Raw genomic sequence first — 25,411 nt, 5'->3', positions numbered from 1 at the left:
AAGCGGAAAGCTGTGGGGTCTGCAGGTGACCTGGAGGGGTGGGTGCGGAGCGCCCTCTGCAGGCCTCCCGGCGCCACTCAGTGCGGCTTCCCACTCAGGATTTTCGCATCCTTGAGCCCACTCAGCATCCCGCAGTGTCCCCCCAGCCTTCCCAGCCCCCTCGAGATTTCCCTTAGAGCCCCTTCAGTGCCCCCCTCATACCCCTAGTGAGGATGCTGTCCCCCTGGCACCGGGCGCTGCCCCGAGGCTGGCGGATGTGCTGGGGTGCCTGCGCATTCTCTGCCTCTGAACCATCTGCGCCGGGTGCCCCCTGGAGCTCCCAGCTCCTGGCCTGGGTGCTCCCCCTCCTGCCCTTCTCTTGCCTGTAGGCAGCGAGCCTCACACCTTTGCCCCCTGGCCCAGCGTGGATGCCCGCATCGGCTGCCATCCAGTACTACTGGGCAGCAAGTGGCCCGGGTGGGCACCCCTGTACTTTGGTAAGGTTGTGAGGGTTACACGCTCCCTCAGGGCATTTTTTGTCTAGCTGATTTCACCGAAAAAGATGGCTGGGATAGGTGTCTGTATTTCTGTGGTGTCTGTAGTGATTTTTCCTTTATTATTTCTGATTCTGTTTATGTGTGTAGATCTGCCTGGCTTATTTCACTGAGTATAATACCCTCTAGAAAATCCTGAGAATAAGTTTTTAAAAATATTTTTTTCTTACATTGTCCTTACCTTCAGAACATGGGAAATTAAATAGACTTTTACTCAAGGTTGGAAATAGAAATGATTGTAAGTAGGTCTTCTGGGTGCAGCAGGGGCATGAGTAACCACTTCTGAGCCTGTTCAGTTGGGTTCTGAGGTGGCCTGCTGGGTGTCGCCCATCCCCAGGTGCATGGCCTTTCAGGGTGGAGGGCTGGGTACTGTCTGTGGTCTTCCCTGAGTGCGAGGTGGCTGCCCTTCTGCACTGGGTCCCGCACCTGCAGCTGCCAGCTCGGCTCTGGCTTCATCACTCTGACACACCTGGTCTTTGCCTCTGTCCTGGTGTATGTCTGCAGGTTCCCTCTTCAGGCCTGGGCGCGCATTGGGCAGGACAGGCCCCCAAAGGTGGGAGGACCGTTCCTGCTGCCCACAGTGCACAGGGGACCAACGCTTGTGTTTGCTGATTTTCTGCCTTCATTTGTCCTTCTTGTTATACTTTGTGTGTGTCTGCAAACTGCCTTAAAACCCTTCCTGAAACAAAGAGGGGTTAAGAAATAGTTATATGCTCAGCTTCCAGCTGCCTTTCACCAAGTGCAGCTCTGTGTTGGGGGACTGTGGGTGCATCTGTAGGGCAGATGAGGAAGGGGGTTTTCATCACTGAGGCTGGTTCTTTGATTGTTCTCCCTCTCAGCCGGGGCTCCATATAGAGTCAGCTTCTGCCCTCTCTGTTCGTAAGCAGCGACAACGAGGCCTGGAAGGACCACAATGCCAGAGAGAGGTGGCAAGAGCCCACTGGGAGTGCTGCTGCGTGTGTATGTGGGGTGCAAGTGCCCAGGACTCAGGGGAGGAGGTTCATGAAGGCTCTTGGCCTGACTTCAAACACAAAGAACTTTTTTCCTGAAGAAAGTGATCAGTGGCTCAAAACAGTTCACCAAGAACATGTAGTGAAGCCTCCTGCCTATTAATGAGAGCATCGAATGGGCATGTGAGCATGCAGGGTTTGCCATGAGGACCCGCTCGCTGGAGGTCCTCATCAGGAAGCCCCCTAATGCCGCTGCTGGGCCTTGCAGCTCAGAGAGCTGATCTGCTGTGACTCAGTTTCCCCCTTGACTGTTAATCACCATTTATTATGTTCCTTGGAGGACTTACCTTTTCTTGGGTACCTGTGTTTTCTTATTTTTCCCCATGTCCTTCACAATGGGTAGAATTATTTCATGAGGGGTCTAAAACAGAGAAAAGAGAGTGGGAAAGAGGGTGTGGTCCTGTCCCTTGGCCTCAGTCCTGCAGTTTTGTGGTGCCCACTGGTGTTCAGGCTTTTGTTTTTGTATGTGCCAGCATTCTGGTGTTGGCATGCATGGAACCAGCATCGTGGGTCAAACCGCATCAGGGCTGTAGCTTCTTTCCTAGCTGTGAATGGTCCAGATCAACCCCATCCTTCCCTATAATGTGGTCGTGTGGTTTAGAGAGTTAAAGTACTTCGAAGTTTTGCAGTGTGTCATAACTGGAAAATGTGCTTGAATCCCTCCCTTTAAAGGATTGGAATTAAATCTATTTCAGGAGAGAAAGTTTATGAAAATGATATGTGTTAATTTGGAAACGGTGCCTTTGAAGTTGAGAGTATAATTATAGTGTTGTGCCATGGAAGCCTTGTTGTCTGATCTCTAGTACTGACAGATATCACATGTAAGGTCAGAACTCTGTGCTGACTCTTCTTGCTCCACAGGGTGGCCTGGTCCCTACAGAGGCTGAGGCCCAGTGTCCGGTTCTCCTGGCCACACTGGAGAAGGAGAAGCAGCAGACTGACCATCAGGAGGAGACAGGGCTGCTGAAGTGCCAGGCGGAAGCATTGCCAGGGCAGCAGATCACACCGCTAAAGGTACTGGGGTAAATTGCTGTCCTTTCTCATCTGCAAAGTAAATTTTTTTTTTTTTTTTGAGAGGGCATCTCTCATATGTGTTGATCAAATGGTTGTTAACAACAATAAAATTCTGTATAGGGGGGTCAGTGCTCAATGTACAATCATTAATCCACCCCCAGCCTAATTCTCGTCAGTCTCCAATCTTCTGAAGCATAACGAACAAGTTCTTACATGGTGAACAAATTCTTACATAGTGAATAAGTTCTTACATGGTGAACAGTACAAGGGCATTCATCACAGAAACTTTTGGTTTTGATCACGCATTATGAACTATAAACAATCAGGTCAAATATGAATATTCATTTGATTTTTATACTTGATTTATATGTTGATCCCACATTTCTCCCTTTATTATTATTATTATTCTTTTTATTTTTAATAAAATGCTGAAGTGGTAGGTAGATGCAAGATAAAGGTAGAAAACATAGTTTAGTGCTGTAAGAGGGCAAATGTAGATGATCAGGTCTGTGCCTATAGACTAAGTATTAATCCAAGCTAGACAAGGGCAGCAAAACATCCACAGATGCAGAAGATTTCTCTCAAAGCAGGGGGGGTGAGGTTCTGAGCCTCACCTCTGTTGATCCCCAATTTCTCACCTGATGGCCCCCCTGCGACTGTGCCTGTCTTAGGTTGTTCCTCCCTTGAGGAATCTTACCCGTCTCTGGCTAACCAGTCATCTTCCGGGGCCATACAGGGAAATGTAAAGTTGGTAAGTGAGAGAGAAGCCATATTGTTTGCAAAGGTTAGCTTTTTACTTCTTTGCAGATTTATGCCCTGTGGCTTCTATGCGCAGCACTTGTCTCGAGGTATCTTTACCACCTGGAGGAGTTATGATACTCGGTAAATTCGATATGAGGCACGAATTCTATTTAAGGGTTGTAATTAGGAAGGAAGAAGAAAAGCTATAGAGGTAGCCTATGGAAGAAAACATGGGAGGATTGATTATTTCTTTGGCATATCTTCTTGTAGAGTACCTTAAGCATGTATAGGTTTTAAACTACTAATTAACACGCACACATCTTCTGAAGCATAACGAACAAATTCTTACATGGTGAACAGTACAAGGGCAGTCATCACAGAAACTTTCGGTTTTGATCACACATTATGAACTATAAACAATCAGGTCAAATATGAATATTCGTTTGATTTTTATACTTGATTTGTATGTGAATCCCACATTTCTCCCTTTATTATTATTATTATTTTTATTTTTAATAAAATAAATAGGAATACGGTGACATAAACAAAGCAAATCTATAATTACCAGCCATCTCCAGTGAAGCCAAGAAAACCATTTAGGCACCCTAGGCATTTGTGAAAATTTGTCTATGATATGATGGATATTGTCCAACTGTACTTGAACAGTCTTCAGAGAAATCAGACAAATTAAAGCAACCCATTTCTGGGATCTGTTCACATCCCATATGTTCTTTTAACCGTAGATAGTCTATAGTCATAAGATTTTGGAGTGCTACACCTTGCACCCCTCCCAACTCCTGGTTGAGTTCCAACAGTACAGATCTGGTCAAATTCGTTGTCTCACTGTATGCACATGCCAGCCTAGACATCTCCCTCCTCATTCCAATGGCAAGTCCAGGAAATGGTGGGGTGGACGCAGCCACAACCGCAGCATCGCCCGGATCCCTGTGGAGGCTTTTTGATGATCATCCCCCGGCACGAGTCCTCCAGAGAGTGCTGATGCCAGAAGCTCCTCCTCATATCGTATCTTAGTTCATTTTCTGGGTATCCAAGCTAGGCCTTGATCTTCTGTATAGAAACAAACAGACCCTTTGCCCACACTTTCACATGCCCTGTATACTACTGTGTAGAACTCACTGGAGGTCAGCACACAGGAGCTGCTTTTTTTTTTTTTTTTTTTTAATTAAGAGAAAGGCATATTATCAGAAAAGAGTACCTCCATAGCTGATCATCTGACACCCTTTAAATGATCAACATTAAGGATATTTAAAGCATGTGTTAATCTTTGATTTACCAATAGTTTTATCCTATCAAGGAGTAATCCCCCTTTTCTTTCTTTCTTTCTTTCTTTTTTTTTAAATCTTTAATCTACACTTACATGAAGAATACTATGTTTACTATGCTCTCCCCTATACCAGGTCCCCCCTAAAAACCACATTACGGTTACTGTCCATCAGCATAGCAAAATGTTGTAGAATCACTACTTGTCCTCTCTGTGTTGTATAGCCCTCCCTCCACTTTCTCTTTCCCCCGCCATGCATGCTAATCTTAATACCCCCCTTCTTCTTCTCCACCTTTATCCCTTCCTGCCCACCCTTCCTCCCCAGTTCCTTTCCCTTTGGTACCTGTTAGTCCATTTTTGGGTTATGTAATTCTGCTGCTGTTTTGTTCCTTCAGTTTTTCCTTTGTTCTTACACTCCTCAGATGAGTGAAATCATTTGGTATTTCTCTTTCACCGCTTGGCTTATTTCACTGAGCATAATACTCTCCAGCTCCATCCATGTTGCTGCAAATGGTAGGATTTTTCCGCCTCTTATGGCTGAGAAGTATTCCATTGTGTATATGTACCACATCTTCTTTATCCATTCATCTACCGATGGACATTTAGGTTGCTTCCAATTCTTGTCTATTGTAAATAGTGCTGCGATAAACATAGGGGTGCATCTGTCTTTCTCAAACTTGATTGCTGCGTTCTTAGGGTAAATTCGTAGGAGTGGAATTCCTGGGTCAAATGGTAGGTCTGTTTTGAGCATTTTGATGCACCTCCATACTGCTTTCCACAATGGTTGAACTAATTTACATTCCCACCAGCAGTGTAGGAGGGTTCCCCTTTCTCCACAGCCTCGCCAACATTTGTTGTTGTTTGTCTTTTGGATGGCAGCTATCCTTACTGGTGTGAGGTGATACCTCATTGTAGTTTTAATTTGCATTTCTCTGATAATTAGCAATGTGGAGCATCTTTTCATGTGTCTGTTGGCCATCTGTATTTCTTTTTTAGAGAACTGTCTGTTCAGTTCCTCTGCCCATTTTTTAATTGTATTATTTGTTTTTTGTTTGTTGAGGCATCTGAGCTCTTTATATATTCTGGACGTCAAGCCTTTATCGGATCTGTCATTTTCAAATATATTCTCCCATACTGTAGGGTTCCTTTTTGTTCTATTGATGGTGTCTTTCGCTGTACAGAAGCTTTTCAGCTTAATGTAGTCCCACTTGCTCATTTTTGCTGTTGTTTTCCTTGCCCAGGGAGATATGTTCAAGAAGAGGTCACTCATGTTTATATCTAAGAGGTTTTTGCCTATGTTTTTTTCCAAGAGTTTAATGGTTTCATGACTTACATTCAGGTCTTTGATCCATTTTGAGTTTACCTTTCTATAAGGGGTTAGACAATGGTCCAGTTTCATTCTCCTACATGTAGCTGTCCAGTTTTGCGAGCACCATGTGTTGAAGAGACTGTCATTTTGCCATTGTATTTCCATGGCTCCTTTATCAAATATTAATTGACCATATATGTTTGGGTTAATTTCTGCGGTCTCTAATCTGTTCCAGTGGTCTGTGGCTCTGTTCTTGTGCCAGTACCAAATTGTCTTGATTACTATGGCTTTGTAGTAGAGCTTGAAGTTGGGGAGTGAGATTCCCCCTACTTTATTCTTCTTTTTCAGGATTGCTTTGGCTATTCGGGGTCTTTGGTGTTTCCATATGAATTTTTGAATTATTTGTTCCAATTCATTGAAGAATGTTGCTGGTAATTTGAGAGGGATTGCATCAAATCTGTATATTGCTTTGGGCAGGATGGCCATTTTGACGATATTAATTCTTCCTAGCCATGAGCATGGGATGAGTTTCCATTTATTAGTGTCTCCTTTAATTTCTCTTAAGAGTGACTTGTAGTTTTCAGAGTATAAGTCTTTCACTTCTTTGGTTAGGTTTATTCCTAGGTATTTTATTCTTTTTGATGCAATGGTGAATGGAATTGTTTTCCTGATTTCTCTTTCTATTGATTCGTTGTTAGTGTATAGGAAAGCTACAGATTTCTGTGTGTTAATTTTGTATCCTGCAACTTTGCTGTATTCCGATATCAGTTCTAGTAGTTTTGGAGTGGAGTCTTTAGGGTTTTTTTATGTACAGTATCATATCATCTGCAAATAGTGACAGTTTAACTTCTTCTTTACCAATCTGGATTCCTTGTATTTCTTTGTTTTGTCTGATTGCCGTGGCTAGGACCTCCAGTACTATGTTAAATAACAGTGGGGAGAGTGGGCATCCCTGTCTGGTTCCCGATCTCAGTGGAAATGCTTTCAGCTTCTCGCTGTTCAGTATAATGCTGGCTGTGGGTTTATCATATATGGCCTTTATTATGTTGAGGTACTTGCCCTCTATTCCCATTTTGCTGAGAGTTTTTATCATGAATGGATGTTGAATTTTGTCAAATGCTTTTTCAGCATCTATGGAGATGATCATGTGGTTTTTGTCTTTCTTTTTGTTGATGTGGTGGATGATGTTGATGGATTTTCGAATGTTGTACCATCCTTGCATCCCTGGGATGAACCCCACTTGGTCATGGTGTATGATCCTTTTGATATACTTTTGGATTCTGTTTGCTAATATTTTATTGAGTGTTTTTGCATCTACATTCATCAGGGATATTGGTCTGTAATTTTCTTTTTTGTTGGGGTCTTTGCCTCGTTTTGGTATTAGGGTGATGTTGGCTTCATAGAATGAGTTTGGAAGTGTTCCCTCTTCTTCTATTTTTTGGAACACTTTAAGGAGAATGGGTATTATGTCTTCTCTGTGTGTCTGATAAAATTCCGAGGTAAATGCATCCGGCCCCGGGGTTTTGTTCTTGGGTAGTTTTTTGATTACCGTTTCAATTTTTTTGCTCGTAATTGGTTTGTTTAACTTTTGTGTTTCTTCCTTGGTCAGTCTTGGGAGGTTGTATTTCTCTAGGAAGTTGTCCATTTCTTCTAGGTTTTCCAGCTTGTTGGCATATAGGTTTTCATAGTAGTCTTTAATAATTTTTTGTATTTCTGTTTAGTCTGTCGTGATTTTTCCATTCTCATTTCTGATTATGTTGATTTGTGTTGATTCTCTTTTTCTCTTAATAAGTTTGGCTAGAGGTTTATCTATTTTGTTTATTTTCTCAAAGAACCAGCTCTTGGTTTCGTTGATTTTTACTATTGTTTTATTCTTCTCAATTTTGTTTATTTCTTCTCTTATCTTTATTATGTCCCTCCTTCTGCTGACTTTATGCCTCATTTGTTCTTCTTTTTCCAGTTTCGATAATTGTGATGTTAGACTATTCATTTGGGATTGTTCTTCCTTCTTCAAGTGTGCCTGGATCGCTATATACTTTCCTCTTAAGACTACTTTCGCTGCGTCCCACAGAAGTTGGGGCTTTGTGTTGTTGTTGTCATTTGTTTCTATATATTCCTTGACCTCTATTTTGATTTGTTCATTGATCCATTGATTATTTAGAAGCATGTTGTTAAGCCTCCATGTGTTTGGGAGCCTTTTTGTTTTCTTTGTACAATTTATTTCTACTTTTATACCTTTGTGGTCTGAAAAATTGGTTGGTATAGTTTCAATATTTTGGAATTTACTGATGCTCTTTTTGTGAGCTAGTATGTGGTCTATTCTGGAGAATGTTCCATGTGCACTTGAGATGAATGTATATCCTGTTGCTTTTGGATGTAGAGTTCTATAGATGTCTGTTAGGTCCATCTGTTCTAGTGTGTTGTTCAATGCCTGTGTGTCCTTACTTATTTTCTGCCCGGTGGATCTATCCTTTGGGGTGAGTGGTGTGTTGAAGTCTCCTAAAATGAATGCATTTCAGTCTATTTCCCTCTTTAGTTCTGTTAGTATTTGTTTCACAAATGCTGGTGCTCCTGTGTTGGGTGCATATATATTTAGAATGGTTATATCCTCTTGTTGGACTGAGCCCTTTATCATTATGTGGTGTCCTTCTTTATCTCTTGTTACTTTCTGTGTTTTGAAGTCTATTTTGTCTGATATTAATACTGCAACCCCTGCTTTCTTCTCACTGTTGTTTGCCTGAAATATGTTTTTCCATCCCTTGACTTTTAGTCTGTCCTTGTCTTTGGGTTTGAGGTGAGTTTCTTGTAAGCAGCATATAGGTGGTTCTTGCTTTTTTATCCATTCTATTACTGTGTGTTGTTTGATTGGTGCATTAAGTCCATTTACATTTAGGGTGACTATTGAGAGATATGTACTTATTGCCATTGCAGGCTTTAGATTCGTGGTTACCAAAGGTTCAAGGTTAGCTTCTTTATTATCTTACTGTCTAACTTAGCTCGCTTATTGAGCTGTCATATACACTATCTGGAGATTCTTTTCTTCTCTCCCTTCTTATTCCTCCTTCTCCATTCTTCATATGTTGTGTGTTTTGTTCTGTGCTCTTTTTAGGAGTGCTCCCATCTATAGCAGTCCCTGTAGGATGCCCTGTAGAGGTGGTTTGTGGGAAGCAAATTCCCTCAGCTTTTGCTTGTCTGGAAATTGTTTAATCCTGCCATCATGTTTAAATGATAGTCGTGCTGGATACAGTATCCTTGGTTCAAGCCCCTTCTGTTTCATTGCATTAAATATATCATGCCATTCTCTTCTGGCCTGTAAGGTTTCTGTTGAGAAGTCTGATGTTAGCCTGATGGGTTTCCCTTTATAGGTGACCTTTTTCTCTCTAGCTGCCTTTAAAACTCTTTCCTTGTCCTTGATCCTTGCCATTTTAATTATTATGTGTCTTGGTGTTGTCTTCCTTGGATCCTTTCTGTTGGGGGTTCTGTGTATTTCCGTGGTCTGTTCGATTATTTCCTCCCCCAGTTTGGGGAAGTTTTCAGCAATTATTTCTTCAAAGAGACTTTCTATCCCTTTTCCTCTTTCTTCTTCTTCTGTTACCCCTATAATACGAATATTATTCCTTTTGGATTGGTCACATATTTCTCTTAGTGTTGTTTCATTCCTGGAGATCCTTTTATCTCTCTCTCTATGTCAGCTTCTATACCTTCCTGTTCTCTGGCTTCTATTCCTTCAATGGCCTCTTGAATCTTATCCATTCTGCTCATAAATCCTTCCAGGGATTGTTTCACTTCTGTGATGTCCTTCCTGACATCTGTGATCTCCCTCCGGAGTTCATCCCATTGCTCTTGCATTTTTCTCTGCATCTCATCCATTGCTTTTGCATTTTTCTCTGCATCTCTGTCAGCATGTTCATGATTTTTATTTTGAATTCTTTTTCAGGAGGACTGGTTAGGTCTGTCTCCTTCTCAGGTGTTGTCTCTGTGATCTTTGTCTGCCTGTAGTTTTGCCTTTTCATGGTGATAGAGAGAGTTTGCAGAGCTGGTATGGGTGATCACTGGAAGAGCTTTCCTTCTTGTTGGTTTGTGACCTTCCTCTCCTGGGAGACTAGCGACCCCTAGTGGCCTATGCTTAGCAGCTGTGCGCAGAGAGGGCTTCTGCTACCTGCCGGTTTGTTATGGAGTTTATCTCTGCTGTTGCTGTGGGCGTGGCCTGGCCGGGGGTGCTCCTCCAAAGTGGTGGAGCCCGGCTGGAGGGGGAGCGGCTGGGAGGCTATTTTTCTCCGTAAGGGGCCTCTGTGCTCCCTGTTGCCCAGGGGTTTAGAGTGCCCAGAGATCCCCAGATTCCCTGCCTCTGGACTAAGTGTCCTGCCCTGCCCCCTGCCCCTTTAAGACTTCCAAAAAGCACTCTCCAAACCAAAACAACAACAGCAACAATGAGAGAGGGAACAGAAAAAAAAAAAAAAAGGAAAAAACATGCGATTGTCTTTGTCCTCAGGCGCCAGTCCCAGGCACCTGCTCACCGGTCCTGCTGCCCTTCCTCCCTAGCACCGGGGTCCCTGTCCCTTGAAGGCTTCCAAAAAACACCCGCCAAAAAAAAAAAGGGGGAAAACGAGCAATATTGTTTGTCCTCAGGTGCCAGTTCCAGGCACCCGCCTACCGGTCCTGCCGCCCTGCCTCCCTAGCACTGCGGTCCCCGTCCCTCCAAGGCCTCCTAAAAGCACTCACCAAAAAAAAATGGGAAAAACGCGCGACCCTCTCCATCCCCAGGCTCCGGTCCCAGGCACCTGCCCACCAGCCCTGCCGCCCTGCCCCCCTGCACTGGGGTCCCTGTCCCCCTAAGGCCTCCAAAAAGCACTCACCAAAAAGAAAAAGAGGGGAGAAACGCGCGATTTTCTTTGTCCACCAGGCACTCACCCACCGGTCTTGCTGCCCTGCCTCCCTGGTATTGGGGTCCCTGTCCCTCCAAGGCTTCCAAAAAGCACTCGCCAAAAAAAAGGGAAAAACGCGCGATTTTCTTTGTCCTCAGGCGCCGGTCCCAGGCACCCGCTTATTGGTCCTTTCGCCCCGCCTCCCTGGCATTGGGGTCCCTGTCCTTTTTAGGCTTCCAAAAAGCAGTCGCCAACAAAAAGAAAAAAAGGGAAAAACGCCCGATATTCTTTGTCCTCAGGTGCCGGCCCCAGGCACCCGCCCACCGGTCCTGCTGCCCTGTCTCCCTAGTATTGGGAAAAACGCGCGATTTTCTTTGTCCCCAAGGTGCCGGTCTCAGTCACCTGCTCACCAGTCTTGCTTCCCTATTTCCCTGGTATTGGGGTCCCTGTCCCTTTAAGGCTTCCAAAAAGCACCTCCCTGGCATTGAGGTCCCTGTCCCCTTAAGGCTTCCAAAAAGCACTTGCCAAAAAAAAAAAAAAAGGTAAAAACGCGATTTTCCCTGTCCCCAGGCGCCAGTCTCAGGCACCCACGCACCGGTCCTGCTGCCCTGCCTCCCCAGTACTGGAAAAAACGCGCGATTTTCTTTATCCTCTGGCGCCAGTCTCAGGCACCGGCTCACCAGTCTTGCTGCCCTGTTTCACTGGTATTGGGATCCCTGTCCCTTTAAGGCTTCCAAAAAGCACTCACAAAAAAAAAGAAAAAAAATCGCTCTGGTTTCTTTCCACGTGCCGGGAGCCAGGGGGAGGGGCGCTCGGGTGCCCCCGGGCCGGGGCTTGTATCTTACCCCCTTCGCGAGGTGCTGGGTTCTTGAAGGTGTGGATGTGGTCTGGATGTTGTCCTGTGTCCTCTGGTCTCTATTTTAGGAAGAGTTTTCTTTGTTATATTTTCATAGATCTGTGTGGTTTTGGGAGGAGATTTCCACTGCTCTACTCACACCGCCATCCTGACTCTGCCCCCCTGCAAAGTAAATTTTAAAAATTTGTTCTAAATTAGTTGTGATACGCAAAATAAAACGAAATATTTTCATTGTCTTAGTAAAAGAAAATTTTCTAGGCAGCCTTCTTTATTCATGTTTATATTTAAGTTGGCTGGTTAGCATACCTCTTCCGAGAAGCTGTCATCAAACATCTTCAATCGGAGAACGCTTGAGTCTGACTGCCTTGCCTTGGGGACTCAGCAGCAGGGACATCAAGGCTTGTCTTTCTTCCCTGTGTCTGTTTTCACAGAAGGATGTCTGGGCGGGATGAGTGAACACTTGGCACCTTCACTGCTCAGGGCAGTGTTTACTGAAGGTTTGTTTTGTCTTTTGATGACAGCTTTGTTGAGATGTGATTCATGTGCTGTAAAAGTCACTCTCTTACAGTATTCATTCCAGTGGTTTTTGATACATTCATAAAGTCATGTCACTACCTCTGCTGTCTGATACCGGAACATGGGCATCGCCACAGAAGGAAACCGTTCACTCATAGCAGACTTTCCCCTCCCCCAGCCACTGGAAACCACTGATCTACTTTGTTTCTGTGCGTTTGCTTTTCCTGGACATTTTATAGAAATAAAATCATACAATATGTGCCCTTTTGTGATTGTTTAACTTAGCGTAGTGTTTTCCAGGTCTGTATATGTTGTAGCATATATTTGTCCTGTGTTTTCTGTGTATCTATGTCTCTTGTTCTTCTAATCCATTACTGCCTTCTTTTCATTTTAATTTCCTTGATGTTTCTTTTTCTTTTTTGTTATATTATGTTCTTAGTGCTTGCCCTGGGGATTACAGGAAACAGTTTACAATAATCTGGTTCAGATTGATACCAGCTCAGTTTTAACAGTTTATAAAGTTGTTCTCTATAAAGCTTCATTCTTTTCCCTCCTTTGTGCTAATATTGTCCAACAAAGTACATCTGTATACATCTTATGCTAATTTCTTTATGCAGCTGTCTTTTAAATCAGATGGGGTAAAAAGAATTACAAAACTACATTTATTTTGTCTTTTGTATTTACTTGCACAGTTACCTTTACCCAGGTTATTTCTTCCTTCTTGTTGATTCAAGTTACTGTCTGGTGTTCTTTTACTGAAGCCTGAAGGACTCCCTGTAGTATTTTTCATGGCAGGTATGTTAGTTGGCCCCTGTTGATGTCTCATTCTCTAGCATGTCCTTTTCAGTGTTTGGGTCAGCCTCAGGCCACTGTGATGTCAAACAGTTGCTGCTGATTGTCTTTGGCAAATGGTCTGGAGATAAGAGTGTTAACAGTGGGTGAGTGGTACTTTTGGGGGTTCCAAGCCCATTCTGGGTGTCTCCTTACCTTGCCACCCCATCCACTTTGACTATGCACTGCTGTGTTTTAAAGTGTATACAACTCAGGGATTGGAGTGATGGGGTTAGGGCTATTTAAAACACTCCAGAGCTTGCTGTCCTGATACTCAGCCTTTGCTTTCCATAAACACTCTGGATTGTTGCAAGCCTTTCTTAATTTTGACGATTTTTGCCAGTGTTTTCAGTGCTTTTATAGAGGAGTGGACTTTGGAGATTTTTTTCTGCCATTCTGGAAGTGTTGCTAACTCTAATGTTTTGTTTTGTTTTTAGTAAGCTTACTAATGTAGTTTAATTCATTAGGTGAAACTTATTTAAAACATTTTTTACTTAGGAAGAAACAGGGTTTATCTTTAAAAATCAAAGAGCTTAGGTTTCTAAATAGCTTGGATTTTGATGGTCTTGTTACCTGATGATGGGGAATGTCTTAGTGAGGCCATTTGGGGAAGGCAGCAAACCACGTCTTGGACTCTACCACAAGTGCGTGTGAGCGTGTGTCTGCGGGGGCAGCAGCCTTGAACTCACTGATCACTGTTCTTGGCACAGCACAGACTCGTGAATGCTTGTTGAGTGAACTAAGTCTAGCACACGGAGAAATGGAACAAGCATAATTTTATTGCTTAATGGCATTTTATATAGGGTGAATTTGAAAGTAACAAGAAAATTGTTTTGTGTGAAAAAGAGGAGATACATAGACTTGAGTGTGAGCGAGCATGCTTTCTTTACCGAGAAGAGAAAGAGTCTTTGTCACTGCAGCTTCAGGAGAAGAGTAACCAGATTCTGCAGGTAGGTGGAATGAGCCTTGTCTTTGATATTAAAGCTTTTTGGTGTGGTTGAATATGTGTAATGTAAAATTTACCACCTTAACTATTTTTAAGTGGACACAATTCAGAGGCAGTAACCACATTCACAGTGTTGTACAACTGTCACCAGTACCATCTCCTGAACTTTCTCATCACCCCAGCTCTGCACCCACTGAACAGCTCCCCATTTTCCCCCCTTAGCCCGTGGCACCCACCATTCTGCCTTCTGTCTCTATGAATTTACTGTGGGACAAGCTCGCATGCTCACTCCTTGTGGCCAGGCAGCATCCTCAGGGTATACGAACTTCGAGGAAAACCAGACTCTTTTAAGATGTTTTCATTGTGAAATAATCCTACAAGTGTCTTTAAATGTACATGTTCAGTTAAAATGATGCCACGAAGGAAGGAGTCATGTCCTGTGACCCAGGTTAAGGATTCACCAAGACGCCTTCTGTCTCTGAGTGCACACGCTCCCCTTGACCTCCCCTGTACCTCCTTTCCCACCAGAGGTAACCACTCTCCTGATTCTTACAGGTTTTTCACTTACTGATACATCCCTGGACAATGTATTGTTCCGTTTTAGCTGGTTTTGACCCTTATAGAAGCAACACCTATAATGGCCTCCCATTAGTATGGACTGTGAGGTTTGCTGATGATGTGTGGGACTACAGTGCACTCATCATCACTTCTAAAGAGCATCCCATTGTGTGGCTCTACTACAGGTTTTTAAAGTTTTTTTATTGAAATGCAGTTGACATATTATTTTAAGGCATACTGCATTGTGATTGAACATATGTATACATTACCAAGTGCTCATCACAGTAAACGAAGTTACCATTTTTCACCACACAAAGTTACTACAATATTATTGAGTATATTCCCTATGTTGTACATTAAACCTCCATGACTTATTTATTTTATAATTGGAAGTTTGTACCTCTTGATCCCCTTCACCTACCCCCCATCCCCTCCCCTTGGCAACCACCAGTTTGTTCTCTGTATTTTTTTAGGAGGTTTTCATTTGTTTTGTTTTTTAGATTCCACATCTAAGTGAAATTACATGGTATTTATCTTTCTCTGACATTTCATTTAGCATAACACCCTCTAGGTCCTTGCTAATATTGCAAATGGCAGCATTTCATTCTTTTTTATGACTGAGCAATATTGCATTGTATATGTGTGTATAAAACACATCTTCCTCATCTGTTCCTCCATCAGTGGGCTCTTAGATTACTTCCATATCTTGGCTATTGTAAATAATGCTGCAATAAGCTTAGGTATACATCTTTTCAAATTACAGATCCAGTCATGGAAGACTGTTTCTAGGAATTTCTCTATTTCTTCTAGGTTGTCCAGTTTGTTAGCATATAATTTTTCAAAGCAGTCTCTTATAATCCTTTGTATTTCCATGGTTTTGGTTATAACTTCTCTTTCATTTTTTATTTCATTTATTTGAGTTCACTCTCATTTTTTTCTTGATGAGTCTGGCTAAGGGTTTATTTTTTCAAAGAAATAGCTCTTAAGTTTCACTGATTTTTTTTATCTGTTGCTTTTTAGTCTCTGTTTCATTTATTTCCACTTTGTTATCACTCCCTTCCTCTTGCTGGCTTTGTCTGTCTAGTCCCTTCACGTGCACCTGAACAGAAGTATGTCCTGCTGTTTTTGAATGCATGTGCTGTATGTATCTGTTAAGTCCAGCTGCTTTGCTGTGTTATTCAAAGCCATTCTTTCCTTACTAATTTTCTGTCTGGAGGATCTATCCATTGATGTAACGCCCTACTTATAGTCCCCTCCTGTTACTGTATTAAGATCAGTTTCTCCCTTTATGTCTATTTATATTTGCTTTATGTATTTAGGAACTCCTATGTTGGGTGCATATATATTTATAATTGTTATATCCTCTTGACAGATTGATCCCTTTATTATTATGTAATGCCCTTCTTGGTCTCTTGTTGCATTCTTTGTTTTAAAGTCTATTTTGTCTGGAAAAAGTATTGTTACTTCAGCTTTTTAACTTCCATTGTGAGGAATATGTTTTCCCACCCCTTTGCTTTCAGTCTGTGTGTGTTTTTAGGTGTGAAGTGAGTCTGTTGTAGGCAGTGTATAGATGGGTCTTGTATTTTCTTTTTAATTTTTTATTAAGGTATTATTGATATACACTCTTATGAAGGTTTCACATGAAAAAACAATGTAGTTACTACATTCACCCATATTATCAAGTGCCCACCCATACCCCAATGGAGTCACTGTCCATCAGTGCAGCAAGATGCCACAAATTCAGTTTTGCCTTCTCTGTGCTACACTGTCTTCTCCATGATCTCCCCCACCCCATGTGTACTAAATATAATGTCCCTCAATCCCCATCCCCCTCCTTCCTGACCCGCTCTCCCACACCCCTGCCCTTTGGTAACCACTAGTCCCTTCTTGGAGTCTGTGAGTCTGCTGCTGTTTTGTTCCTTCAGTTTTGCTTTGTTGTTATTCTCCACAAATAAGGGAAATCATTTGGCATTTATCTTTCTCTGCCTGTATTGTTTCACTGAGCATGATACCCTCTAGTTCCATCCATGTTGTTGAAAATGGTAGGATTTGTTTCTTTCTTATGGCTGAATAGTATTCCTTTGTGTTTATGTACCACATCTTCTTTATCCATTCATCTATGGATGGACACTTAAATTGCTTCCATATCTTGGCTATTGTAAATAGTGCTGCAATAAACATAGGGGTACATATGTCTTTTTGAGTCTGAAAAGTTGTATTCTTTGGGTAAATTCCAAAGATTGGGATTCCTGGGTCAAATGGTATTTCTATTTTGAGTTTTTTGAGGAACCTCCATATTGCTTTCCCCAAAATTAGCTTACATTCCCACCAGCAGGGTAGGAGGGTTCCCCTTTCTCCACATCCTCGCCAACATTTGTTGTTCCTAGTCTTTTTGATATTGGTCATCCTAACTGGTGTGAGGTGATATCTCACTGTGGTTTTAATTTGCATTTCCCTGATGGGTCTTGTATTTTTAATCCATTCAGCCACTCTGTGTGTTTTGATTGGAGTGTTTAGTCCATTTACATTTAAAGTAATTATTGATAGGTATGTACTTATTGCTATTTTGTTTATTGTTTTCTGGTTGTTTTTGTAGTTATTCTCTGTTCCTTTCTTCCTCTCTCTCCCCTTGTGATTTGATGACTTTCTTTAGTGTTATGCTTAGATTCCTTTCTCTTTATTTTTTGTGCATCTATTATAGGTTTTTAGTTTGTGGTTACTGTGAGGTTCATATTTAACATCCTGTATATATATAGCAGTCTGTATTAGGCTGATGGTTACTTAAATTTGAACTTATCCTAAAAACACTACTTTTTATTACTCTTCCCTCTATGTTTTATGTATATGACACGATATTATACAGCTTTTTATTCCATGTACCCATTGACTAATCTTAGTGTACATAACTGATTTTATGACTTCTGTCTTATAAACTTATACTGGCTTTGAAAGTGATTGATCTACTACCTTTACTGTGTTTCTTTTACCTGTGATTTTCTTTCTGTCCTGATTTTCTTCTTATTATGGCCTTTTCTTTGCTTAAAGAGGGCCCTTTAACATTTCTTGTAAGGCTGGTTTAACGGTGGTGAGCTTTAACTTTTGTCTGGAAAACTCTTTATCTCTCCTTAAGTTCTGAATGATAACTTGACCAGGTAGAATACTCTTGGTTATATGACCTTCCCTTTCAGCACTTTGAATATTTCATACCACTTTCTTCTGGCTGCAAAGTTTCTGCTGAAAAATCCACCGACAGCTTTATGGGATTTATGTACCCTTTGTACATAACTCATTGCTTTTCTCTTGCCACTTTTAAGATTCTCTCTCTGTCTTTGATCTTGGCCATTTTAATTATTATGTGTCTTGGTGAGAACCTCTTTGGGTTTGTCTTGTTGGGACTGTCTGTGTTTCCTGGACCTAGAATCTGTTTCCCTGGTTTGGGGAAGTTTTTGGTCATTATTTCCTCAGGTAAGTTTTCTTCCCGTTTCTCTCTCCCTTCTCCTTCTGAGACCCTCCTGTGCAAATGTTTTATCTGGAGTTGTTGCAGAGCGCTCTTAGCATCTTCTCATTTTCAAATTCTTTTTTCTTTCTGCTGTCCAGCTTGGTGCTGCTCACTGCCCTGCCTTCCTGATGCTGATCCTCTCTCCTGCGTCCTGTCTGCCGCAGGCCCCATGCGGCGTGGCCTCCCCCCCAGCTGTGCTCTGTCCCACCGTAGTCCTCACTGTGCCCACGTGTGCTTCTCTCCAGGCCAGCGTGTGTCTTCATGGTCGTCGCTTTGAGCTCTGACATCCATTTCATTTAGCTCTTTTTCTGGCCCTCGGTCTTGTTCTTTTGTCGGAACGTATATCTCTGCCACCTCATTTCCTCTTTCTTTCTGTTTTCATATATGAGGTGGGTCCACCACCTCCTCTGGTCTTGAAAACAGTCCCATCTGGAAGATAGCTTGCGGTGCCAGCAGTGCAGCACCTGGGTTCCACAACCAGGTGCTCCCGGGTGGCCCCTCGTGGGCTGTGCCCCTCCGGTGCGGCTGAGCGGTGGCCACTCTGAGTACTGGCGGGTGAGGCTGCAGTGACTGGTGTGGGGAGCTCATGCCCTGCGTGGCTGCTGGCGGTGTGCTGGCGGGCGGCACCAGCCCCTCCTCTCCATGGAGGGGTCGTTGCTCTGCAGGGGCGCTGGTTCCCACGGAGGCTGTCCCCTGGGTGTGCAGTGCAGGAGTCGTACCAGCTGGGCCATGGCAGCCATTGCTGTCTCTGTAGGTGGGGTGTCAACTGGCTCCTGTGAGTGTCTGATCAGTGCGGCTGAAGGAGGGCAAGCAAAACAGTGCTGCCTACTGGCCGCTGCTTCTCTGGAGAAAGCTTCTGCAGACCTGCACCCCTCTGGCACACCTCCAAAGTTAGTCTGTAAGTCTCCTCACGCGTAACCAAGGTGCTTCTCAAACTGCCGTCTCTCTGCCAGGTCTTGGGACCAGCCACAGCTGATGCATTGGGGGACTCAGCTGCTTCTGGTTTTCTGCTGTCATGAATAAAGCTGCCATGACTCTTATTCCTTCTGTCGCTTATTACAGATGTGCAGGAATTTCTTGAGACAATACACCTAAAGGGGACATTTCTAGGTTGTAGGCTCCTGCACGTGTTCATGTTAGCCCAGTAATGCTAGACAGACTGTTTCCCAGTGGGGTCACACCACCTCATGTTACCAGAAACGCAGGCAAGCTCCTGGGGCCCACGTCCTTGCCAGTACCTGGGTGTGCCTGCTTCTTAGTTTTGCTGATTTCGTGGCTTTGACATGTCATTTCTTAGGGGTCTTGGTGTGCGTTTCCTTATTTGATAATAGGATCATATACCTACTTATCTGTTTAAGGCCCATTGTGTTTCCCTGTTGTGAAATGTCTACTTGTATCTTTTGCTGTTTTTCTACTTCTAAAAAGTTGTTTTGTCTTTTTCTTATTCACTTAGGAAAGCTCTTTATATGTATGCTCTGGGTTTCTTCTAATTTGTGTTTCTCCTGTATGTCGCCTTTTGATGCACACAATTCTTGATTGACGACTTGACTCTATTACCTTTTCTCCTTTAGAGTTTGCATTTTTTTTTCTGCCTTAAGAAATCCTTTCCTATTTCATGCAGATGTTCTCTAAGATTATTTTATAATTTAACTCTTCAGTCTGCATGGGAGGAGGTAAGGAGGGGAGTTGTTTTCTCCATCCCTGCTGCTCCCATATGGCCATAGGTGGGCCTCCCCCTCAGGCTCCTCTGCCCATTCTGCCCCTGCCCCTTGCAAATGCCACAGAGTTGTGGCTTCCCTTGGCATGGCGAGTTTCACTCTGTTCCTCAGTAGGGTCTTCGCTGTTGCTGCTGCCCGTGCGCTCTTGTATGTGAGCATTAGGATCGCCTTTTCAGTTGGTCAGAAATCCCCTGCTCTTAGTGTCGTTGGAATCACACCGAATGTGTACATTCCCTTAGGGAGAAGAGACAACTCTATAACCCAGAGGCATTCTAAGATTCTTGAATGTCTCTATTTTTATTTGATTTTGTTAATTTCTCTGTCTGAAACTTAGTCATTTTCTCCATGGAGATATGGCATATCTTGTGTTAAGTTTGTACTTGATACTTGAGATTGTGTACTTTAATTGTGCTTAAATCTGATGGTCACTGAGTAGGGAGTTGCTGGGGGTAGTGTGCTGACGCTCATGGGGATTCTTTCCACACTTCATTATCAAGAAGTATGTTTGCTCTAGGTGTTTGTAGATTATTTTTTTCATATTAAGGAAGTTTCCCTCTGTTCTGAATTTGTGATGGATTTTTATCTTGAATAAGATACTATATTTGCTTTGTGTTTATTGATATTTTTCTCATTTAATCTGTTAACGTGGTCAGTTACATTAACGATGTTCTAATATTAAACCGACATCTATGTGATAAAACCAGTTTGGACACAACTTTCAGATATTGCTAGAGTTAATTTTTCTAGTGTTCCCTTCAAGCCTTTGGAATCTGTTTCATTGTGACTGACCTATAATTTCCACTCCTGCAGTCCAGTGACATACATAGAGTGAGTGCTTACCCACCCCACCCTTTCCACTGTGTGGAGGAGTTTGTATAAGATTGGAATTATCTAAATTCCAACATCACCTAAATGTTTAGTGAACTCGTTCAAGGAGAAAGTTGTCTGGTCTTACAGTTTTCTTTGTGGGAAGATACTAAAGTAACAGTTCAATTTTGGGAACACAGTAGGACTATTTGTGTTTTCTTTTATCTTGGTTTTGTTAAGATATTGATCTGTACTTCTCTGTTCCTGATCAGTGTTGCTAGAGGTTTACTGGTAAGATTTTTTTCACCAATCACCGTGCATGTTTGGCTGGGGGTTGGGAGCAGCACCTGCAGAGGGAATGTCTGCTGCCCGCAGTCTGAGTGGCTGCCCTGGAAGGCCAGCCTCGAGCGGCCCCTGGTGTCCTCATGCACCCCATGCCTCCTGCCAGCACTCTGGTCCGTAGCTTTGTGGCCACCCCTTCCTCTCCTGTATCTCTTGTTCATTTCCTGGCTCTTGTTTGCCATCTTCAAACTTGCAGTTCCCTCTTTATTTATTTCATTTTCTTTAGTTTTTCCAGCTACCTATACATTTAAGTCTGATGTAACCAGTGGTTTACAACTCTTTTTTCTAATTTCCCTCCAAACACAACACTAAAACTGTGTTTACATTTTGCTTTTGCTCCCTGCAGTAAATTGGTTTCAAACCTATACTTTTCTTTTTTCCTCTGGCCTGGTGTCTTTCTGTACTTTTAACTTCATTGCCTGGTCCTGCTGGTGTTCCCTTATCTGTTTTCTCCACCCCACACACCTGCTCTTGGATGAGGGGACATCATGCTAGCATGGCACTGTCCCAGTGCGTGGCTTCACCACCTGGCTCCACCTGTCTGATCCTGAGCTGGCAGCTGGCAGCTCATTGCTCACCAGCTGATCCTCTGCCCTGTAGCAGCCATGGGCACTGCCATTGTCCTTGGCAGGGGTGTGGGACTGGCATGCCGTCTGCTTGGTAGCTCTGCTGAGGGTGCGTGGGTCGCCTCTGCTGTGTCCTCTATTCTTTCATCTTCTGTGGGGAGGATGTCCATGTTCTCATCAATAAACTCAACTAGTCCTGAGAAGTCACCACACTGGCGGTTGGCTCAGGTTGCTCTGCTGCCGGAAGACATGCTTGCCGCGTCTTTGAGCTGCATGACCGAACTGCCGTGGCCACAGCCACTGCATGGGCAGCCCAGGGAGCCCATGGCCCCTGGGGACACTGGCGTGGTTGGTGTACCTGTTCACCCAGCTCACTGAGACCCTATGGTCGTTGACTCCGTTTTTAGAAATATATAAGATGGATCTTCACTTGCCTGGCAACTTATTTCCATTCTGAATGAGGAAAAAAGGGATTTTGTTTTGAATTATTATTTGTGAGAATAACATTCTCTCATGAATTTGCTCCTTCCTGCCTGGGGCAGGCTGGATGTTTATTCTACTTTTGTAGCTGATGAATAGAGGTGGAAACCATATTAATAATTCTCACCTTTAATCACTACCTTGTTCATCTTCTAACATATTTTTAAAATTAAATGGGATGGTGGAAGTCTCTTACAGAAATTTATTTCTAACTCAAATGTTTTAACTAAATAAAGCTTTAATGATTTTTCCTCCACAGCTGAAAGACCCGATTTTGTCCATCAGCCATGAGCTGGAAGAGCGCCGCTCGGAGCTGGAGCAGCCGCAGCAGAGGCACGAGGGGGAGAGCCGGGAAGGCTCGCAGCTCCTCTGGCTGCTCCGTGCTGACCTGGACCGGGCTCACCTCGAGAGGTCAGCGGCACACTCCCCTGTCTGCCGCACCCTGAAGGTGGCGGGCGGGACCCCCGTGCCACCTCATTCTTCTCATTTAAAAAGGTTTTAACACAGAGCAGAGTGTTGCACCAGGACAGCAGACAACCATACACTTGTCACCCTGCTTTGCAAAATCCTCACATTTTGCCAGATCGTGAACTTTGATGTTCAAATGCAGGCACAGTTAGTGATGTGTCCCTGGCTGGCCGTTTGGGAGTCTTACTTAAGAAATAGTTTCCTGCTCTGATGCTTTCTCGGTTTTACATTTGGGTGGTCTGGGTGCTCTGGAACTGTGAGTTGCTTGTTTACACCTGATGTTGGAGTGCCCTTATCTCGTTGATCTGAGCAGCTGGCTCAGCATCACACTGGACGGTGCAGCTGCGACTGGTCTTCCTCGGGGCCCCTCTGCTCAGCACCGTGTGCTCCTGGAGCTTTGGGCTAAAGCCCCAGCCTGCCTGGTGCCTGCTGCCCCTGGGCCCTCACCTTCAGTAGCCCTGCCACGTGCTCTCATGGTGGAGAGACCAGGTCCAGCGGCTGGACCTGCTCAGCCCTGAGCTTGGTGAGGGCCTGGCATCTTCCTTATGTGGCCAGAATGTCTGCCCAGGATTCTCTGCATAGCTTTGTAATACTCCATAAGGATCTCACATGCCTTTCCCAGCATCTGTCTGTGGCAGCCTTGTGGCTTGATGCCAGCTCCTTGGTCACTCCAAGGTGAGTGCGGCATGGAGCATGGTGTGCTCAGTGGTCACTGGCTGTGCGTGTGGGAGGGACATGGTCAGGAGCAAAGGACCCCGACTTATTTGGGGGTGTGCTCTGCTGAGCAAGCAACAGTGGCAGATACCCTGACACCCACAGGCGTTTGCCATTTTTGAGGGACATCATAGACCAGGGTTGGCCTGCCATGGATGGGATGTGAGGAGGTGGGGCCACCTTTAAGGGCACCTTTGGTGTTTCCTCTCAGCAGAGCTGACACCTGCCCCCGACCTGCTGCCTCCATCGTGGGCCTTGTGCCTCCCTCACATGCATGCGCCCCCATCCTGCAACACATGGCCTGGGTGGCCTCTGTGGGCCTGGCAGCAGCGGAGCTGTTGGGTAGCCCCAGATGTCTGCTCAGTGCAGCCTGCCCCACTTCCCTCTTACCTCACCTCAGCGTCCCGCACCCTATTCTTGTCTGTCTCCCGCCTGGGATTTAACTCCACAGGGGCCTCCTTGTGTGTTTGTTTGGGGCATTTTCCTGTGTTGCGGGCAGGGCCTGTTCTGGGCCTGAGGTAGGGATGTGGGAGTGAATGGACGGGTGGTCTAGCCGTCTCCTGCCCCTTGGGCCCTGGCCTCTCATGGCCAAAGGCTCGTCAGACTGTGCAGCACGCATGTCAGCTGCAGCCCTCTGCCCGGCTACATCCCTGATGGGGTCACTGTGCCATGGATGGATGAGCCCAGCTGGAAGGGCTCTTCTGGGAGGAGGACACAGCTCAAAGCAGGGTGCAAACTGACCAGCCCTGTGAACAACAAAGCACCCCAGAACCCTAAGGGCCATGTTTATGCCCAGCTCTTCACCTGAAGGTCAGAGAGGCTGGGATGGGGGCACATGGGGTTTGTGCAGTCCCTGCCAGGGGAGGGCAGCTGTGTAGAAGGCCCTAGATGACACGGTGTGTGCTGGCTTGGGTTTGCCCCACGCCGGTTGGCTGGATGTGGACCTCCATGAGTAGTATGCTTGAGTCAACGATGATGCAGCCCCTTAAAGATCGAGAGTAGCTGCAGAAAGGTCTGCTCGTGTGGGCAGAGCCATCCCCAGGCGTGCTGCTGTCCGAGGGGGTCACGGCTGGGTCCTGGCTGATGGCTGCGTGCGGGCCCCGTTTCCAGGAGAGCTCTCCAGGAGGGCCTGAGGAGGCTGCTGGACTTGTTTGGAGAGGTGCTGAAGGCTGCCGCTGCCCTGAAGAGCCGCATTGGTGAGCAGGTGGGGCTGTGCCTGGAGGATGAAGCATCTGCAGGTGAGTACCTGGAAGCCCCCTGCCAGCAGCCCACAGGCAAGGTGCCGAGTGTGGTCAGGGCCAGCCCGCCGGCCACACAGCGTGCGCAGCTTTCCGTGTCTTGCTTTCAGTGCCGATGCTTGAGGACACCTGGCCTGGTTCTGAGGCGGCCCTGCTAGACCTGGAGAGAACTTTGCCTGAATGTGCTGAGATGTCATCAGTGGCTGAGATCAGCAGTCATGTCTGTGAAAGCTTTCTCATGAACCCGGGAAGCATGCTGGAGTGTGAGCAGACAGTTAGGAGGGCACACCAGAGCCTCGGCCGGGCGGTGGACCGTCTCCTAGAGATGGTCCTGGCCTCCACCAGGCAGGTGAGGCTGGGGCCCCATGCCCGTGCCACTGCCGTTCCCCCTCCTGCCCCACCTTGGTGTCTGCTTAGAGGAGTAGGAAATGACTGGATAGCTTGATGAGCGCCACAGAGGTGATGCCCCAGCCCCAGCCGGAGGGTGAGAAGGGGCATCCTCGCTGTCCCACCCAGCCAGCTCCTGTCTGTTCTCCTCTGCTGGGTGTTGAGACGATCCTTGATTCTGGAGCTCACACACCTGGCCTCGTGGCACTTTCTTCCCTCCCTGGGCACTTCTCCTGTGTTCTCTTGCAGCAGGCGTCTTCTGAACTGAAATTCTGTGGAGGGGGACTTGCTGTGGGTGGAAAAAAAACCCCAGTGTGCAGTGCGGAAGAGGCAGTCAGCCCCTTTCTTTTCTGCACTTGGCTTTATACGCCTCTAACTGCACTGAAGACATTTATATTTAAAGCTTATCACTGAGAAAGTGAATTTTTTTGTTAACCTTTATAGAACACGTTAGACAATTAGAAAAGACATTACATAGGAATATATGGAAAGCATATATTCTTTTATCCAAAGTCAGCCCCATTCAAAAATAAGTATGAGAAGCCTTGCTTTCCATGTTTCAGAACGCTGCCAGGGCCCCCACTCAGTGCAGGAGAGCAGAGTGGCAGTGCCAAGACACAGGGCTTCTTCCTCTGACTTCCTTCTAAGCTGCCTCTTTGCTCCCCATGCACCCTTCTGTCTTCTCAAAAACTGGGCCAATTTGGGCAGCATCTGTCTGATAAGTGATCAGG

General features: G+C 44.9%; 1 protein-coding gene across 10 annotated transcripts in view; it reads left to right on the top strand.

Annotated features, from left to right (window-relative positions):
- Positions 1-25,411, top strand: part of PCNT (pericentrin) — a 127,185-nt gene that overhangs the window by 42,975 nt on the left and 58,799 nt on the right. For all 10 annotated transcript variants that reach the window (XM_073231174.1, XM_073231172.1, XM_073231170.1 and 7 more), the window contains 4 exons: positions 2,405-2,557; positions 22,133-22,284; positions 24,166-24,293; positions 24,404-24,642. In XM_073231174.1, coding sequence (XP_073087275.1) covers positions 2,405-2,557; positions 22,133-22,284; positions 24,166-24,293; positions 24,404-24,642 — 672 coding nt within the window. The remainder of the gene's footprint in view (positions 1-2,404; positions 2,558-22,132; positions 22,285-24,165; positions 24,294-24,403; positions 24,643-25,411) is intronic.

This window comes from Manis javanica, chromosome 3, assembly GCF_040802235.1.
Source record: "Manis javanica isolate MJ-LG chromosome 3, MJ_LKY, whole genome shotgun sequence".
NCBI lineage: Eukaryota > Metazoa > Chordata > Mammalia > Pholidota > Manidae > Manis > Manis javanica.
Note: the sequence above shows the minus strand (reverse complement) of the source record. Positions and strands in the feature narration are given on the sequence as shown.